At 47.5% G+C, this 19,326-nt stretch overlaps 1 protein-coding gene across 2 annotated transcripts in view; it reads left to right on the top strand.

Annotated features, from left to right (window-relative positions):
* MYLK3 (myosin light chain kinase 3) overlaps window positions 1–19,326 on the top strand; it is a 437,450-nt gene that overhangs the window by 48,222 nt on the left and 369,902 nt on the right. The window contains exon 1 of one of the 2 annotated variants that reach the window (XM_085636962.1): window positions 1,257–1,379. The exons of the other annotated variant lie outside the window; for it this stretch is intronic. Coding sequence (XP_085493088.1) covers window positions 1,287–1,379 — 93 coding nt within the window. The 5' untranslated portion in view covers window positions 1,257–1,286. Of the gene's footprint in view, window positions 1–1,256; window positions 1,380–19,326 lie in introns of those variants that run through there. 2 annotated transcript variants of the gene reach the window in all.

Below are 19,326 nucleotides of genomic sequence, written 5' to 3'. Positions count from 1 at the left end.
TCGTCTGCCTTCATCACTACATACTGGAGTTTGCTGTTTTTTTTAATTTAAAGCAACTCAACCATAGCTTCATTTGTGACATCATGAGAGGTGAAGTCATAAGCAGTGCACTAGTAGGAGTAATGGTTTCAATGATCACCATAACTAGCAAATTTCAGTTATTTTTATTTTGCACATTGTACTTAAACTCTGAAGGCTCTGGGTGCAAGGACTGACCTAGCCTGGGCCCTGTGTTAAGCGAGAAATGATGCTGTGGCCATAGCCCAAGCGGCAGACACTGGGCTGAGAGTGCCGGGCTTGGCCTCCGCACCCCTACTCTGAATCATGCCAGCATGCGCTGGCTACTGCGTTTAAACCTCGTATTCAATAGACTACAGGTTATTAGGCTTTGTATTGCTCACGGGTAACAGCAGCATATTTTCTTCTCTATTCTTTGTAAGGACATATAGTTGCAGTAATACTATTCATCCGTATAAGTGCATTTAAATATTAGCTACTCTGAACAGAGCAACAGACGTTTTTGGGAGTAAGGGGCCTCATCACAGGGAAGGCCCCTTGACTAGGCTCTACGCTCAGAGCCCGCTGGCATTCCCAAAGACCAAGCTGGGTGTACTCTGGAGGAAGGTGTGCAGAATACTAGGCCTGCCCAAAGGCCATGCCCTGCATGCTTAGCCTGCTCAGTATAGCCAAAGCGGAGTCCACTAGCCTCCGTGATGAGCGACTGGAGTGATGTCATTAATGATGTCAATGGTGATGGGATAGCCACCAATGCTGCACACAATCTTCCAATATCTAAACACCAAACAACTTTGAAATCAAGACATTAATGCTTTGACTTTTAAAAGGCAAATTATTTGGCAATCTTTGTTGGTGACACATGGAAAATTGAGGTCATAGTTTTCCCTTGCATTCACTTCTAAGAAAACGAACTGTATTGGTGTTTCAGCGAACTTTGAATCAACACTTATCCAATGACGTAAAATGATGCATTCATGGGACAGCAAGTTCAGACAACATGGCTGTCTTCCATCGCCACTGATTGCATGTCAATGGCTTAAAGTAGCGAGAGCATATCAGCGCCGCAGGAAGCTTGTTGCAGGGTTTCAGAGATACTACAGAGCATCACAGATAAGCAGGTGGCATGGCTGAAATGCCTGCCGTAGTGTCTGATAAGATTGAATTCCAGCATTATCGCACGGCCGCCATTCTAGCAAGCTCCATCAAGGCTGTGCTCTTAATTCAGTGAAGGACTTTGGGCAGGTTGGGCGCACTGCCATCTGGAGAACATGGGGACCTTGTATCAGAAATCCGCACTCCACAGGTCCATTCGCCTCAGCACGGGAGGGTTCTCCGTCTCCGACTACATCAAGAGATTTGCGGTGAGCTCTCATTTTCAATTTGTTTCCGCGCTATGTATATAGGCACGTTACGTAACCATGACGTTCAGACGTGGCCTCCGCTGCCCAGCACGTGAGAACTGTTTCATGATTGAAACCAATGGGAGCAGCGCACATGCGAATGTGACAAAAACATTTCAAGAGAGATTTAGGGAGAAAACCTTTTCAATCATATTTTTATTTATTTTGCTTCAGTAGTGGCGTGGCCATTATATTTCCAACTTGGACCTGCTTTGCATAGGTATGGAGATTTAATTTAGGATTTCGCAAATGTTATACCATAGCAACATTCGTGTATTCAGTGTGATCAAATGTAATTGCAGAGAATAAGTAAATACTATGGCCTAGGGTACTTTTTAATCTATTATGATAACAAGCCAAGTCTGTGTTTCTTATATAATGGCCAATATGTTTCACTGTGACTATGTTAAAATTTACCAAAGGTGATTTATAACTCTAGACTTGTTGTCTACCTGTCACTACTAAGGAAGGAGAAAGATTACACTTCCTATCGGCACAGATAGCTCTGTCACTAAATATTTATGTTTAAATGTAACGTACAGAAGTTGTTTTCAATTCCAAAACTAGAGTGTGAGGTAGCTGAAGTAGACAGGATGTTTGATGTTGGCTTCGGACGGCGCTGGACCAGACAAATTCGCCCATGGGATGGCTCAGTGAGCTTACCTTTTGCTGCTGACAAAGGAGATCATAAGTTCGAATCTAGACACAGCGAACTAGGCCTTCTATCCCTGCGAGGTGAGTCAATTGAGTACCACAAATGGTGTTGTAGTACATCTGTAACTTAAAGCACTGAGAAACAGCAGAGGTTTGATGTTTAGCGCTGTATGAAAAAGGTACCTCATTGGCACACGTAATTAAAATGGGCTGTGCCTATATAGGGTAGTTCTTTTTTATACACTGTCTATTGCTGTAACTCGTAATCTTACCCATATCTTATGCTCACATGATTTTTTTAATACATTTTTTTATCAAACACAGGATATGCGACCAAATAGTGCAACAGTTTGTAGAACAACGTACTAGCCATCGTCTTTAGTGTGCACAGGGGTCTCATGATGTAAATGGGCCACGGTCAGGGCCACAGGAATTATATGGGAGGAGAGGTCTAAGTTATGCAGCAGGGGTGGCTAAATTAGGTGGCAAGTAAAGGAAAATTATGGAGCATAATGCAGCACATTTTATGATTTTATTACTTCAATTTTTTGTCATTTTTACATAGGTTAACACTGTCTCGGCAAAGGTCTCACCTCAGTATCTGTTTAACATCCAAACACAGCAGTAAGCAGCAGCAAGGGGAACAGTCAACATTTGCAAACGGCTTTCCACTCAGTGGCGGCTGCCTCTGAACTGGGGTGGTGAAGCGGGTGGGTGGGAGGGCTGAAAAGATGAAAAAAAATTAAAATAAATGTACCTGCTTTGCCACCTCCACCGCACGCCTCTCCTCCGTCTTCTTCTCTTCTTCCCGTCTGCTGCTTGCAGCCTGCACCGGAAGGACCCAGGCTTCCGGACTCTGACAGCCAATTACGATGCTGCAGGAGCAGCGTCATGATTGGTCTGACCGGCCTGTTTGGCCGCTCAGGCAATGTCTGTGGAGGCTGGGCATGTTCTCCACGGGGCTGTGCAACACAGCCCAATGGAGAACATGGCAACAACGCATGACTGTTTGGCTGGCCCTAGAGGGCCGAAGAAAACATCATGCGCATGTAGGGAGGGAGTGCAAACCATTCCTGCTCCTTCTGCAGCGAGCCAGCCCCGCCCGCAGTCGCCAAGGAAAATAAAATGCTAATAAATGCTTATCATTTTATTTTTATTTTCCACTGCTGAACGAACAGTGGAGCGACGCTCATCCGCCTTAGCGTAGGAGCCGCCACGGCTTCCACTGCACAGAAACTTGTGGCGCATTTTATGTAGCATTTGGTACATTTGAGCTGGAAAATCTGTAGATTACGCAGCAAATGATGGATTATATGGGGTGTTGGAAACGAATAATTGTGGAAAATGCTGCAGCCTCCAAATCTCATAATCACAGTAGCCTTGGTTAGAGTTTACCATCAGGGAATTCTGAGAGCTTCCACCAGCCATCCAGTGAAAGCCATTACACACAGGTGGGTGGAGAGGGGTTCTGAGAGGTTTCCAGCCTCCGCCTCTGCCACCAGAGCTCAATACTGAAGTGTCTTACCTGCAAACCCAGGAGTTTCTATCCGCTTGCTCTGTGACAGGGCCTGGCTAGGGTGACAAAGACAAATCTGGTTGATAGGGGTGGTAACTTTATCTGGGAGAGATTTAAAAGCAACATTGCAGAGGCCGGGAGGCATGTGAGTTCCCTCACTAGATTGTGCTGGAACAATTAGTGGTGAATCGCAGAAATTGTGGGTGCACTGATCCTACACCATTGCTTAAAACTGGGTAGGATTTAAATGCGACTTCAGGGAAACTGTATGAGGCTTCTCCCAATGTTTTTTCAAGGCAAGTTAAGTGCTTTTACGTCACACTAGCACAGTAACACTGGTAAAATTCGACAGGTTCCAAAAATAATTCTACATGGATCGTTGGGTGTCCCTAAACTTGTAATGAAAAGTGGGACTTTTTAACCTGCTCATCCCAATTATGTTTCAAAATTAGTTTTCAATTTAGCCATCATTTTGTTTTCACAGTGTGCAAGCATTGAATCCATTTATTTCGAATATGAGACTGTCCTGCAGTACTTAACTGCACATTACATTTTCATGACTACTACATCTCGCTAAAAGGTACCTTATAAGTTATAACTTCAGTCCACCAAAAAGAAATGCACCGTGTTTGCAATTCTTACACAACGGTCCTCTTAAAGTAACTACCCCTTTGAGTATAGTGCCCATGATATGAATATATGAATTTGCTTAAATAGACGCATACATTTTCATGACAAACAAGGAATCCTGGTTCCTACCGCCCTATTTGAATTACAATTAAATATTTGGGACTATTGCTTGTTTGGCAGACAGAAGGCCATCACTATTTTATCTAATGCTTATATTAAAACTATTTAAGCAAAAGCCTCACCTCTTTTAAATTTTGACTAGAGCCATCATCAGCTAAAAGGTGACCAGTTGATTGTTTCAATGCATCTAGTGCAGTGTTGCGCCTAGTGTCTGGCTTCCTAGCAAAGTTTCATCTATTTGAACTTAGCACACTTTTTGGGAAAAATCCGAAAATTATGCACCACATAGTAACTTGTGTCAAGTCTGATAAATCCACAGCCACTCGATCACGAAATACAGGCCCTTGGTTAATGTGTATTGTTTTTTCTAATTGAACCCAGGAATGAAAGTACTGAAATTCATAGTGTTAGGGCTGGTTGTGCGACTGTAACAAATCTCTGTCAAACTGCTCGACCGGACCCCCTGGGGTGCGGGGGGGGGGTTCGGCCGAGCTGTTTGCTAGGGCCGGTTTTGGCTGAATATGTTTCAGGGGGCTGATATTGCCGCCTCCCAGTAACAAAAACGGCCCCCCTAGGGGCCCAAAATCAGCCCCCACTCGGGCAGCCCTCTGGGGAAACGCCCGGTGCCCATTACGGCCAGTCCGGCCTTGCTTCCCTCCACAAATAGTTTTAGAGCTAAGCTTCATTAGATACATAGACACCAAGGACCTGATTCACAAAGGCCCTCCGCACTTGTGGCAGGAGCCCCGCAGTCGTGGGGGAGTCTCCGCAATTGGGGCGGAATCTCTACAGTGAGAATTCTTAATGAGGAGCTTCTGCGGAGGCCCCTTGAGAATCAGGCCCCAAGATCTGCATGTTATGGGATACTTAATTTCTAAATTCAACTCAACAGCACATTGCATTTTGGGACTTGTAGTTTTAGTTGAAACATTATTGGCATGTGCTCAAAAGGTCACAGCCCTGAAAACCATTGCTGGCTGAAGGTGTCGTGTGTGAGACTATTCCACTTGGCAGCCATGCAAATACTTTCAGGCACATTGTGTGCCGCTAAAAGACCATGTGCTTGGGGTGTGCCAGCAAACATAACAATGGCAACGTCATGGGTCCAGGGTGTAAATTACATGAAATGCCGTATTGAGAGCATGTTATTTTTCCCAAACCAGGCTGTGCTGGTCAATGTCACTGGTAAGGTGACCTAAGGAGGGCACCATTACGGGGAGTTGTAGTCTTGGTTTCCTTTAATCTGACCAATTTCACTAGGTCACAAATAATATATACAAGGAGAGCACAGGTCTGGAAAAGGGGTATTCCGGGGTGGTGCCTTTACCACGCATATGCCTTTACTGTACATACCTTTACAATGTAATTCATTGTGAAGGCATGCATGGGAAGGCATATTCATTGTAAATTCATGTGTGGTAAAGGCTATGCATGGTAACAGTAGTCGCGTTGTAAGTGCTGTGTTGTAAATATATTGTGTGGTAACGGCCATGTTGTTATGGCTGTTTCCCCATTCCGGGGGAGGTCAGTCCTTTTCTCACACTACCTGTGGTGATCATTGGATGGTCCAGTTTCTGTGAGGAATGGGGTGATTGCGCGAGGATCTAGCCCCACCAACCTCAATGTTTCTGAGTGCTTTCTATGGCACTCTATGGACAGAACAGAAAGCAAACAGGTGAGAAGCTGTTTAAGTAAAGGAAAAAATATATACTTACACACTTCTTACTTGGTACATACTTAAAATTGTGTTTTTTAAAGGGCTCATCCAGAGCTCTTATTGAGAGGACGTGTTTGTGGATGTATAGACTTGAGTGATTATTACATTGTTTTAAGAACAGGATGATTTGTGTATTTTATTAAGGCCGAATCCTATCTTAAGTAAGGTTAAAACTTCAAAAGAGAATGGGTGAACAGTAGTTTTTAGGATATCTCCTTCATCTCCATTAAATGGCCAACCTAATTGTTCCCTTTCCATCATGCGACAGCATCACAATGCCTCTACCATTAGCTGGGTGACCCTTCTACGTGCTTAAACCTACCTCTTCTAGTTCTATCTTACATTGTGTAGGTGAATATGTAGATATGAACTTTAGGTCAAGTTAATCCTTAGCAGTGGATGCTTTCCTAGAGGCGGAAACTCATGGTCTACTGTTGACAAGAGGTTGGAGCCTCCCGCCTGTCCTTTGCCTACCAGTTTGGATCTGGGATCGGATGTGCTCCATGATTGAGCCTCGTAAGGCTCTCTCAGTCTCCGCATGTTCACAAGTGGCAATTATTTTCTTTACTTGGAGCACCTCTCAGGTTTTTTCGTTTATGTTTTCCTCTTTATTCAGGATTGTTGTGCTGATTTTTGCTCTATAATATCCTCTCTCTCTCCCCATTTTTATACGTGACTCAAGGAACATATACAGGTCTTGGGAGTTCAGCATGCAATCCTGTAGCTCGGTTCCTCTTCATATGCCCAGACTTCACACATTCATTCACTTTTCTTAAGCCTGTGTAGCCCAGGACCTGTCACCCTATAAAATTGCTTTGAATCTTTTCCAAATCCTCACCCAATTATAAGTTGGCTGTCATGTCTAAGCCATTTAGACATTTTATTTAGCTCTGGGCTGACAGCGCCATTATCAGCACTACATCATTTGTGCATCTCAGTGTTTGACATTGCAAGTTTTATCACATGAAAGCCAAACCTATTGGTTCGTATATATATATATATATATATATATTTGTTGCTTTCTCCTTCACTTCGATTACCTTTAAGTGTTAGTTAGTCGATGAGCAAGAGCCTGATTTTTAGAAAGGTGGTCATCTATAATCCTCGGACATGTATGCAAATGAAGTCTGATATGTAAGGCAAGTTGTGCCTCCAACTATAGGGGAGGCCTGAAAGCAGAGTAACAGACAGCAGTTTCTGGATGTGTGTTGGGTGATCCCAAATTCTCTTACAAAACAGAATATGTCTTGTCTGTTCGTCTTTGATGCAAAGCAGATTTGTTAGTGTTGGATTTGAAGCTCAAGTCAAGTACTCTGGGAACTCTGTATTTATTTTCAGGATTTCATGAGTAACAAGGATACTTTTTAATGTTAGTATCACTGCCTCAGGTGAGGTAGTATGGACTATGTCCACTTGATATGTCCTAAGAACATATCCGCTGCCTATCCAGTGTGCTTGAAAATCCTTTCTGATTTTCCTCTCAGTACATACCGATGTTCTTCTGAAGTTATAATCCTGGTTTTACCCCTACCCGAACACAAGTCATATTGTACTTCTGGACATTTCCTCTCAAACCAATGCATCAACTGCTGAGACCCACACTTTTCGAGCTATGTATGGTGATGTGTGAACTACTTAATAATCTTCATTCAGACATTGATTGGTCGTGTTCAATGTTGTTATTGTGGTGAGGTGAGTCATAGTGGCCAAAGTGTGTTGTCTGTTGACTTCAATTTCTTTTTCTCTTTGTTCACTAAGAGGGCTATAGGCTATCTGTAGGCAGACTTCATAATCTGCACCTTGGACATCGTTTTTGAGATGGTGTTAGGCATGCCACCTCTTCAACCAGCTTCACATGTTCCTGAGTCCTTTCCAATTTCTTTTGTGTTTGGCAGTGTGACAGGTTAGGAATGTTGTGTTAGGTGTCTTCCTTAAGGATCAGCTTCTGGACTTCAACCAAAGATAAAATGGCACTCTTGATGCTGCCGAATTGATTTGTCACCGAGGGGTGACTGCGGGATTAACAGTAACAGAGATTTGTGATGACTTTAAAAAGTTTAACAAGCACACCCTCTTCCTGTGAAGTATCTTTTCTCAGTGGCAGTCAATGCTGTGGCATATGACAGGTCTGGTGGCTCAGTGGACTACTGCATCCTCTTCAGGGACCTGTGTTTAACCTTGTGGTCACAGGTACAAATCCTTGTGTGTTAGCTCCGTCTTTCATCCACCCAAGGTCAATACAATGAGCACCATTGAGTTGGATAACAACATTCTGACTGCAAACAAAAGGTGAGTTTGGAGTTCTGATGCTCACTTGTACAGTGCACACAATATCTATTGAGGTAACCACACTAAGTGCGCTGCTTAGAAGGGAGGATGTTCACCCAACATCCCCAAAGGAACCTTAGGGTTACTTAAACAACAACAAAGCCTTAAGCACACACAATTTATATACACAGTTGTGTAATTAGTCTTCAAACGTCCGATTTAAACACGAGGAGAATGCATATTATGTCACAGGGTGATTGTTCTTTATGCTGAGGACATATGTTTAGCCTATGTAAAATAGAGGCTTTTGTTTGATTTTTAGACCTGGTGAAGTCATGGGGCAAGATGCCCGATCTACAAAACACATGTTGGCAGTGGGCGAAGGAGTAATAAAGATTGAGTATTTATCAATAACAAAATCTGACATTTGAAGAATAATTTCACAATTGTGTATATAACTTACTTGTGCTTAAGGCTTTGTTGTTACAGCTATAATTGCGCACCAAAATACCTTTCTGCACTTTACATATACACTTGTGTTATGTGCCAAAGATGATGCCCACTCATTGTTGTCCTGGAAGATGGTCACAAGGCAAGAGGGGCTGGTGTCTATAACAGTCTGAGTCCTCAATTGAAGATTGCATCAGGCCATTGCTTTGTCAACCAGGAGTGTTGGTGATTGGCTCTTGAATGCCTTCAAATGAACTCCAGTTTAGGGATTTTTGCGTGGATTACAGGTTCAGTAAAGGTTTTGAGGTTGGGGCGTGGCCAAGCCGAGCAGCAAGATGGCTGCTAATTGAAAGGGCTCTGCCGGCCGAGTCCATATATCCTACAGACATCCTGCCTAATCTCGAAGCCCACATCGCACAACGCACTTAATGCTTGTCTGAAGGTTGTGATGACAGAATCCTTACCTTTGGAGATTGGAGAGGGCACCGGATACCCTCCCGTCCGTGCCAGGAGGTTCAGGCCTGCTGAGGCCTAGCGACGTGATCCCAAAGTGCGCCCAAGACCGGCGCGGTGGACGCTGCTGCTGACCCTGCACCCTACTGCTTGCTGGTGATGGGGATCAGCGTATGCGGCCCTGCGGGAGCCCCCTCTCAGGTCGCGAATGCCCTGCTGGGGGCTGACTTTGCGGGTGTGGGAGTGCGGTAACCGGCGAGGTCAGTAACATTGTTAATGTTAATTGATTCTTATATAGCGCTAATCACCGGCGGGTCTCAAAGCACTTGAGAGAGTTGCCAGAGGTCGTAAACGGGTGCATGGCTACACAGTAAGGCCAGTCAAACAGTGTCCAGGGCCTCCCTGAACAGGAACGTCTTTAGCTGTTTCCTGAATGGGAGGAGTGCTGGTTCCTTGCGCAAGTAATCGGGCAGTTGGTTCCATAGTTGTGGGAGCAAGATGGAAAAGGCTCTGCCCCCTTTGGATGCGGTATTGCATCCTGGGGTGGCCAGGTGGCAGGCCTCAGAAGACCGCAATATGTGGCGGGAACATAGTTCTTCAGGCGTTCCTTAATGTAGGCCGGGGCTTTGCCGTAGATTGCTTTATGAGCAATGCAGAGACCCTTAAATTTAGCTCTTTGCTTGATGGGAAGCCAGTGCAATTTGCACAGCAGAGGGGAGGCGTGGGACCGTCTTGGCAGCCTTAAAGATCAGCCTGGCTGCGTCGTTTAGTACCACCTGTAGTTTATTAATAAGCTTTTGAGGAAGGCCGATGTATAGGCATTGCCGTAGTCTAGTCTGGAGACAATTGTGGCCGATACGATCGTTGGTAAGGAGGCAGTTGAAAGGAGGGGGACAAGTTTCCGTAGCTCTCTCATAAGCCCTATGCAAGTTCGACCACTGTGGTGACTTGGTTAGCCATGGAGAGCTCTGAATAAATTTTTATGCCAAAGGCTTTTCACGGCATGTGCTAGTTTTGGGGGTGACACCCAACTCCTGGGGCCAGAAACGGTCGCTCCAGGGGTTGTCTTTTGTGGGGATGACAAGGACTTCCGTTTTATCTGGGTTGATTTTTAATGAGTTGGCAGTCATCCAATTTACGGTGAATCTGAGGATGTTTTGCGCCGCGTCCTGTGCATAGGTGGAATTGTCAATACGGAGGATGAGCTGGTTGTCATCCGCATAGTTGAAAACTCAGTAGTCCATGTGGGCTAGGCCTGTCACCAGAGGCTGTAAGTAGATGTTGAAGAGGAGCAGGGACAATGCGGAGCCTTGAGGGATGGCGCAGGTGAGGATGCCTCTATCTGATACCCGCTCACATAACTGGATCCTCCGGGACCACTCTGACTGGAAAGATTCTAGGCACTGGTGTGCCGGCCCATGAATACCCATGTCCGTTATACGATCCAGCAGCCGAGTGTGGTTGACTGTATCGAATGCCGCTGAAAGGTCTAATAGAATCAGGGCGCTTGGTTTTTTATTGTCAGCCATAATTCTGAGGTCATCAATAACCGACAGCATCACCAGTTCCGTGCTGTGGGGGGCTCTAAACCCAGCTTGTCGCATCTGGAGTAGTTGGTGTTCCTCCAGGAAAGATGAAAGTGTTTTGAGAACATGTTGTTCTACCACTTCGCCAGGAAGGGGAGCTGGGAGATGGGTCTATAGTTCTTGAGACTAGCGGCAACTGCTCCAGATTTTTTTAGGAGGGGATAACTCTGGCCTCCCTCAGGTTGGAAGGTAGGTGGCCAGCCTCCAAGGAGTTATTCAGTAAAGTGAGGAGCTGCTTTTCCAGGCCGGGGAGGGCCATACGGAAAATCCTCGGAGGGCAGGGGTCTGCGGGAGAGCCCAATTTAATGCAAATCATCAGTTGTGTCAGTGACGTAGAATCCAGTATAGGAAAAGTGGAAAGATGCTTGCCGGGAAGAGGGGGGGGGGGGGTTGATTCTGGACTAGGGAGCTCTGATTGATGGGGGTATTGTCAATGTCAGAAATGATGTCCCAGACCTTTTGAAGGAAGTAGATCTGGAATGTATTGCAGTCTAGGGGTTCGGCTGCGGATTTCACCTCAGGCTTTTGGCTGAATTCTTTCAGTATTCTGAAAGTCTCTTTCTGCTTGTTAGGCGCGTCTGTGATTCTCGCTTCGTAATATTCAGCTTTTCTGACAATGATGTTTTTTTTATACGAGGTAAGTATGGATATATATTTTGCCAGCTCCGCTTGGTCGTAGGCTTTCTGCGTGGCGGAGGCTTTGATTCAATACCCTCAGAGTCTCATTAAACCAGGGGGCCCCTTTCCCTTTGTCTCTCACTCTATCCCTTCGCTCCGGTGTCACTTTGTCTATGGCTCCGCGTAGAGTGTTAGTCAGGGCTTCACTCTCCTTGTCGAGATTCCCTGCTTTGAATTTAGGGGAGGGGAGCCTAAGTAGAGTTTCTACTAGATTATCAGCTAAAAAAAAAAATCCAGTTTCGCACCTTTTTCCACTCTGTGGGGTGGTTGCGATAGTTGGTTGTCTGTTGCGACCCAGCAGCTAAGTAGCACGTGGTCTGACCATGCACAGGGGCTGATGGCTATTAGACTAGCCCATGGTTGCGAGGTCCAGATAAGATCCAGGATATGCCCTTTTGAGTGTGTGGGGGTATCCACCAATTGGTGGAGTCCCATTGCGCACATTCCTATCTCAAACTGGCTGGCGAGCGATTCTTTCGGAGCTTTATCCCATTGATAGTTGAAGTCGCCAGCCACTAAAAGTCATTTGTACCGTGAACAGAGGTCAGTAATAACTTCCGCAAACAGCTCGTTAAAGCTGGGGGTTGACCGGGGGGGCGGTAGGCAACCAGCAGTAGTAGGCAGGATGATTTAAATGAGATTTTGACCCCTAGTATGTCTGCATTATAAATGCTCTGCGCCACTATTTTGGTGACCATTATCCGCTTATTAGAAAGAATGGCTACTACCCCTCCCCGCGTTTTTCCTTGTCTATTATGCCAGAAAGAGTTGAAGTTCCCTGGGAGGGCAGCGATGATGTCTGGGACTGAAGAGTCACCCAACCAGGTTTCAGTGAGTGCTAGAATGTCTATGTCAACATCCTGAAGGAGTGAAAAGACTTCCAGGTGGTGCTTTTGTAAGGAGCGTGTATTAAGGACTGTCATTTTCAGGCCTGGTGGGTTGCTAGGTGTGGTGATGTTATGGGGGACTGGGCATGGGGTGATAGGTCCTCCCGCATCGTTGCTTATCAGCAGATTTTCAGCTCTCAGCTTCTCTGCTACCTTTTTGTTAAGGGCATGACTACTTGAGGCTATAGTATGCAATCCTGCCCTTGTGTAAGCCCGAAATTGACCAGGGGTTCTGGTCCCTGGCCCCAGTAGGACACAGACAGGCGCAGACGGGCTTGCCTTAGGCGCGTCCGCTCCAGTGTGGCTTTTTAGCTACTCTCCTTCCGCCCACCAACCAATCAGCTCTGCGTGGCAGCAGCTGGTCCCACCCTGGGCACTAGACCGCTTTAGCAGAGCGGAAGTGCTGAGACCTAGGAGGCAGTAGCAGCGGGGAGCAGGTAACGTAAGTGTACTTCAAATTCAAGTTTTAAAAAGGTGCAGTTCGGAATTTAAAAGCAGTTTCTGAGTCAATTTTTATAAGGTGCCCTACAATTTTAAACAGCAGTTTCCTAGTTCCTAATCCAACACAAAAATATTTAGCAGCAGAATAATGTTTTAAAACGAGTAAAATAAAGCTTAAAACAGTAATATCAAAGACCAAACAATTCGCATGCCATAGAGACCGCTTTCTGAGCTATGGCGTGTCTCTCTCTCTGATATTATGTTACCTTAAATATATTCTGGCTCTCAGGTGTTCAGAAAGGGTGAAGCCTGTGGGGGTGTGGGGAATACATTGGTGTGTCCCGCGTGGCATCCCTGGCCTGCGCTGCATGGAGCGTCACAGAGACCTCCGGGGGCCGGCCTATCTCCACCAGGTAATCAACTCTGGATTTGGCAGCCAGACGGGCGAGGTATCCAAGACAGTGTGGGCCCTGACAACAGAACACTGCCCACAGCTGTTATCACGGTGCCCTGAACGGGCACGGCCCGCGCAAAGCGAATACCACAATCGGCTCCAACTAACTACATCGCTGCTCGCCCAATGTAGTGACTGGAAGCTGTTGCAGGGCCCTAAAGTGCCCCCTCCCGGCTGCGGCAACAGGGCGAACTAGCAAAAGATGAGACAAAGCACGTCCGCAATAGTGGGCTGCAACATCACCTGGAGAAATATTGGGCAGCAGAGACACCCAGGTGGTGTACGGCGCGGCCAGATCCTACCCCGCTCCGGCCGGTACCTCAGAAAAGTGTTCGGCACAACTGCAGGCCCTGCGCGCCTGCCCGTCCAGCGACTTGCCTGTTGAATTACATAGCCATGGGAAAAGCAGACTCCAGGCAGCCAAAGCTAACGTTTTGACAAACGATCAACACGCCAAATGGAGGGGGGCCGCGGCTGCCGGCGGGACCGGAGAAGATGATATGGACGCCACACAAGACAACAATCTAAAATCCATGCTAAAAGATAAAAAAGCCAGCCTGAGCGCAATCGATTCAAAAATAGACTCACTGGCTGCGCGTACGGACCACGTAACTCAGTGGGTGGAGAAACACGAGACCCGAATTGACGCTCTCGAAACCAGAGTATCCGACTCGGATGACCGTCAAGCCGAAACACATGAACAGATGCTGCAGATGGACAAGGTTCTAAATCTGATAAAGGCCAAAAATTAAGATCTAGAGGCCAGGTCCCGACGTAAAAATTTAAGAAGTACAGGAATACCGGAAACGACAAACATACCATACATGGAGAAGTATGTGGACACCATAATGGACTTATTCGGTAGCGAATTCTCCCGCATGTTTCTTGTCGAGCGAGCACATTGCTCTCTGGTACCTAAACCACTGATTGGGACGCAACCTCACCCAAAGCTGGCTCGCCTACTAAATTACAGAGAACGGGACACAGTCCTGAGGATGTCCCGCGAGCAAGGATCAGTACAATATCAGGGCAACACAATATCCTTGTACCCAGACTTTACACAGCTGGTCCAGGCGGCACGCCGGGAATTTGCTCCAGCCAAGAAACTGCTCCAACAAACTAAATACGCTCTTTTATACCCTGCAAAACTCAGAGTGCAAGCTGATGGAAAATCTCTTCTTTATACGGATGCGAGTGCAGCATTGAAATTTGCCAAGCAAGCGACAAAAGCACGACCAGGCCTGAAACGCGCAGGCGGCGTATTGACAGAAGGCCACCTGAGCGACAATGACTGAACGCAATGCTTATTGAACTCTGGCACGGTTTGATTTTCATTATACTCACTACGCTTTTGTTAAGAGCCGTCTCTGTATAGGTCCTTTCTGACCGCCCTCGTTGCCACTCATCATACGACACCTGTGATATTGTTTAAACGTTGTGTTTCAATTTTACTTTCACACGGCAAGAATAGACATGTATTTCGAGATTTCCTTGCCTTAACTGGCAGGGGTGTACGCCAGCGACTCCTCGTTCCCCATGGATTCATTCCTGTGTAGCCTTTGTGCTAGTTCTCTAGCTCTGTACACAATCGACAGCATACAGAGCCACGCGTTTTTGCCTGAGACCTGCAACAACCCCGATCAGGCTAGAATGAGCTCACTAAATTGCATCACCTGGAATGTGCTTGGCCTGACGATTATAGAAAAATGAGACTGATACATTGTTATTTGTCCCGACATAAGGCAGACATCTGTCTCTTGCAAGAGACCCATTTGACTGTGGTATCCATAACCAGGCTGAAGAACAACAGATGGGGCAAAATCCACACCTCGACATACTTCAATTACTCACGGGGGTTGCGATACTTGGACCACTAAATGCGCTACAGTAGACCCAGAGGGCCGTTACATCCTACTAAAGGGCGGGCTCTAGGGACAACAGATAGTTTTAGCAAACCTATATGGGCCAAACACAGACTATCCTGAATTTTTTAACCCAGGGATGGCAGGGGATCCAGACCTTGGGGACCACTGCAGTACTTTGGGGTGGGGATTTTAATGCAGACAGGGTGGGTGCCCCTCACACACACCATCCACACTTCGCATAATAATGGACGATCATCACCTGGTGGACACCTGGTGCGCATTACATCCGGATGCTAGGGAGGGCACCTGCGTGTCTCAGCAACATAAAGAATGGTCCAGATCGGACTTTTGGCTTGCGTCCAGGGATATCCACTCATGGGCAAATGAGGCCACTCACCACCCAGGCACACTGTCAGATCACGCACTGGAGCAAAGTCATCGAAGATCAGCTAAACACCACCCTCACCCGAAGCCCCCCCTTTGACCCCACCGACACCCGCAACCTCAGGCAATGGATCGATGACTGCGCCAACACTCTTGCCCCAATCAAGAAACCCTCCAACAGACGCACCAACAAAAAAAACAGCTGGTTCACCGCCGACCTTCAGGCCTCCAAGCAAACCTGCCGAAAGCTCGAGAAGAAATGGCAACGCGAACAGACACCGGACAGCTACGCAGCCCAAAAGAACGCCATCAGCAGACACCATCACCTCATCCGATCCGCCAAAAGGGCCTCCTTCAAGGACCGCCTCGACAACAACGCATACAACAGCAAAGAGCTCTTCAACATCGTGAAGGAACTCTCCACCCCCAGCAACATCCCACCATAGCAAGACCTGTGCAACTCCCTAGCGACCTTCTTCCATCGGAAGATCTCAGACATCCACGGCAGCTTCAACAACCAGACCACCCTGACAGCCACCGACACCTCATATCACCACCCACCATCCACATCGACCCTCTACTCGCCTGGACCAATGTGAACGACGACGACACCATCAAAATCATGAACACCATCCACTCCGGCTCTCCGTCAGACCCATGCCTGCACCACATCTTCAACAAAGCTAGCACCACCATTGCACCCCATCTCCGCAAAATCATTAACATCTCCTTCGAGACCGCAACCTTCCCGGAGAGCTGGAAGCACACCGAGATCAACATATTACTCAAGAAACCCAAGGCGGATCTGAGAGACCTCAAGAACGTCCGGCCCATCTCCCTGCTCCCGTTCCTGGCGAAGGTCATCAAGAAGATCGTCAACGGACAACTATTCTGCTACCTCGAGAAGAACAACATCCTGGACCCGTCCCAGTCCGGGTTCCGCAGCAACCACAGTACCGAAACTGCCCTCATCGCCGCCACCGATGACATCAGGGCCCTGCTGGACAACGGCGAAACCATGGCCCTCATCCTTCTGGACCTCTCAGCCACCTTCGATACAGTCTGCCACTGCACGCTACGCACACGTCTCCACAATGCAAGGATCCGAGACAAGGCTCTGGAATGGACCACCTCCTTCCTCTCCAGCAGAACCCAGAGTGTCCGCCTCCCCCATTCCGATCCGAAGCCTCCGAGATCATCTGCGGCATACCCCAAGGATCATCCCTCAGCCAGACACGGTTCAACGTCTACATGGCACCACTCGCCCACATAGCCCGATTGCATGACCTCAACGTCATCTCCTATGCCGACGACACCCACCTAATCATCTCCCTCACCAAGGACCCCCTAACCATCAAAACCAACCTCCACGAAGAAATGAAGGCCATCGCCGAGTGGATGAAGAACAGCTGACTGAAACTGAACTCGGACAAGACGGAGGTCCTCATCCTCGGCTCCAACCTCTCAGCCTGGGATGACTCCTGATGGCCGACCACACTGGGAACACCACCGACACCCACTGACCACGCACGCAACCTGGGGATCATCTTCGACTCAACACTCTCCATGACCAAGCAAGTCAACGCCGTCTCATCCTTCTGCTTCAACACCCTATGCATGCTCTGCAAGATCTACAAATGGATCCCCACCGAAACAAGAACAGTCACCCAGGCCCTCGTCAGCAGCAGACTGGACTCTGGAAACACCCTCTACGCAGGAGCCTCGGCCAAACTCCTGAAACGACTACAACTTATTCAGAACGCCTCTGCACGCCTGATCCTTGCAATCCCTCGCCACAGCCACATCACACCCCACCTGGGAGACCTGCACTGGCTCCCCATCAACAAGAGGATCACCTTCAAACTCCTCACCCACGCACACAAGGCACTCCACAACACCGGACCAGCATACCTCAACAGACGACTCACCTTCTACACCCCAAACCGCCAGCTCCGCTCTGCCGACCTCGCCACCGTCCCCCGCATCCGAAGAGCGTCCACCAGCGGCAGATCGTTCTCCCACCTCGCCGCCAAGACCTGGAACACCCTCCCCATCCACCTGCGACAGACCCAGGACCTTCTAACCTTCAGGAGGCTGCTCAAGACCTGGCTGTTCGAGTAGTAGCAGCACCCCTCCCCCCAGCGCCTTGAGACCCTCACGGGTGAGTAGTGCGCTCTACAAATGTTTGATTGATTGATTGATTGACTAGTGGCACTAAGGCTTCAAATACCGAAACCATTACATACAGCCCTTTTCATGGAGCCTCCCTCCACATGCGCTGTTAGACACAGTATTCAGAGAAGAGAGACGCACTAAAATAATTGAATATTTTGAACACAATTTAGGCTCCGTGGATTCAGTAGGCACAACATGGGAAGTATTCAAAGTTGTAATACGCAGGGCTTGTATAGCCCTACAAGCGGGTGTTCGGAAAGACATTCGCAATAGCCTTGCAAAACTGGAAAACGAAATCCGAGATTTGAAATGTCAGTACTTCCAATCCCAAGCACCTGGCTCTCTGGCCAAAGTGCGTGAAAAATGAACGGCATTCCAAGACGAGGCCGAAAGGGAAACCAAATACCTACATAAATATGCGCAACCCACAGGTACGGAGAGGGGGACAGACCTGGTAGGACGCTGGCCAACTTACTAAAACCACCCAGGGGCTCCTCCTATATTACTAAGCTCTGTCCACCTGAGGCGCCTCCGGTCCATTCCCCACCTGAAGTCCTGGACACAATGACAATTGTCTAGACCCAACTATATACCTCTAAGATAGCCCCACTAGATTCAGAAATTGTGGGATATCTAGACTCAGTAGAGTTACTGTAGCTAAGCAGAGCACATCGTGAATATCTGAATGAGACGTTCACTGTTGAAGACATTCATAGAATTATCCAGAGTCTACCTGGTGATAAGATCTCCAGGGCAGATGGTCTCACCTCTGCTTTCTATAAAGAATATGCATCTCTGCTGGCCCCCCATCTGCTGGAGGTATACCAGGAGGCGATGGAGAAAGGATCGCTCCCACCTACGAGGCTGTCATTATCACGCTACTCAAGCCAGGCAAGGACCCAACCTCATGCGACTCATACCGCCCACTTTCTTTAATAAACATAGAAAACAAAATATTTGCTAAATTACTGGCGAACAGACTTAAGCCGCTGCTCCCTCTCATCGTGAGGCTAGATCAGTCTGGATTTGTTCCGGTCCGCTCCACCCCCAATAACCTAAGGACAATCTTTACTCTATTGCATTATCTCGCCCCCGACGTCTCTGCAATTGCCGCACTATTAGACGCCACCAAGGCATTTGATCTGTTAGAGTGGAACTTTCTTTTCATACTCCTAGCCCAGCTGGGTAGGAGTCAAGCCTTTATACAACAAATTAAACTTTTATATTCTTCCCCCACCGCCAGAGTGAACGGGCTAATGTCTGATCCTATCACAATCTCGCGAGGCACCCGCCAGGAATGTCCATTACCCCCCTACTGTTTGCCATTGCCACAGAGCTGCTGGCAGCTAGATTAAGGCAACACCATGCGAACAGGGGCTTAGCATTCACTTCCAGGGGCCGATCATATTTATGTACGCAGATGACCTCACTCTGTATATCATAGATCCAGTGGTTAACACCTGTCACCAGAGAACCTGTGCGATATGGGGGTATTTCTGGGATTCACATCAACCGGGCTAAGTCTACAATTCACCAGCTGACATACGGAACTGTCGCCTTTGTATCTGAGTATCCAATAGCTTGGACAGATGGACCAACACGCTATCTGGGCGTCTGGATTAGCAGGTAC

The sequence above is a fragment of the Triturus cristatus genome, chromosome 12 (assembly GCF_964204655.1).
Source record: "Triturus cristatus chromosome 12, aTriCri1.1, whole genome shotgun sequence".
In the NCBI taxonomy this organism is placed as follows: Eukaryota; Metazoa; Chordata; class Amphibia; order Caudata; family Salamandridae; genus Triturus; species Triturus cristatus.
This window is presented reverse-complemented; position numbering and strand designations above follow the sequence as displayed.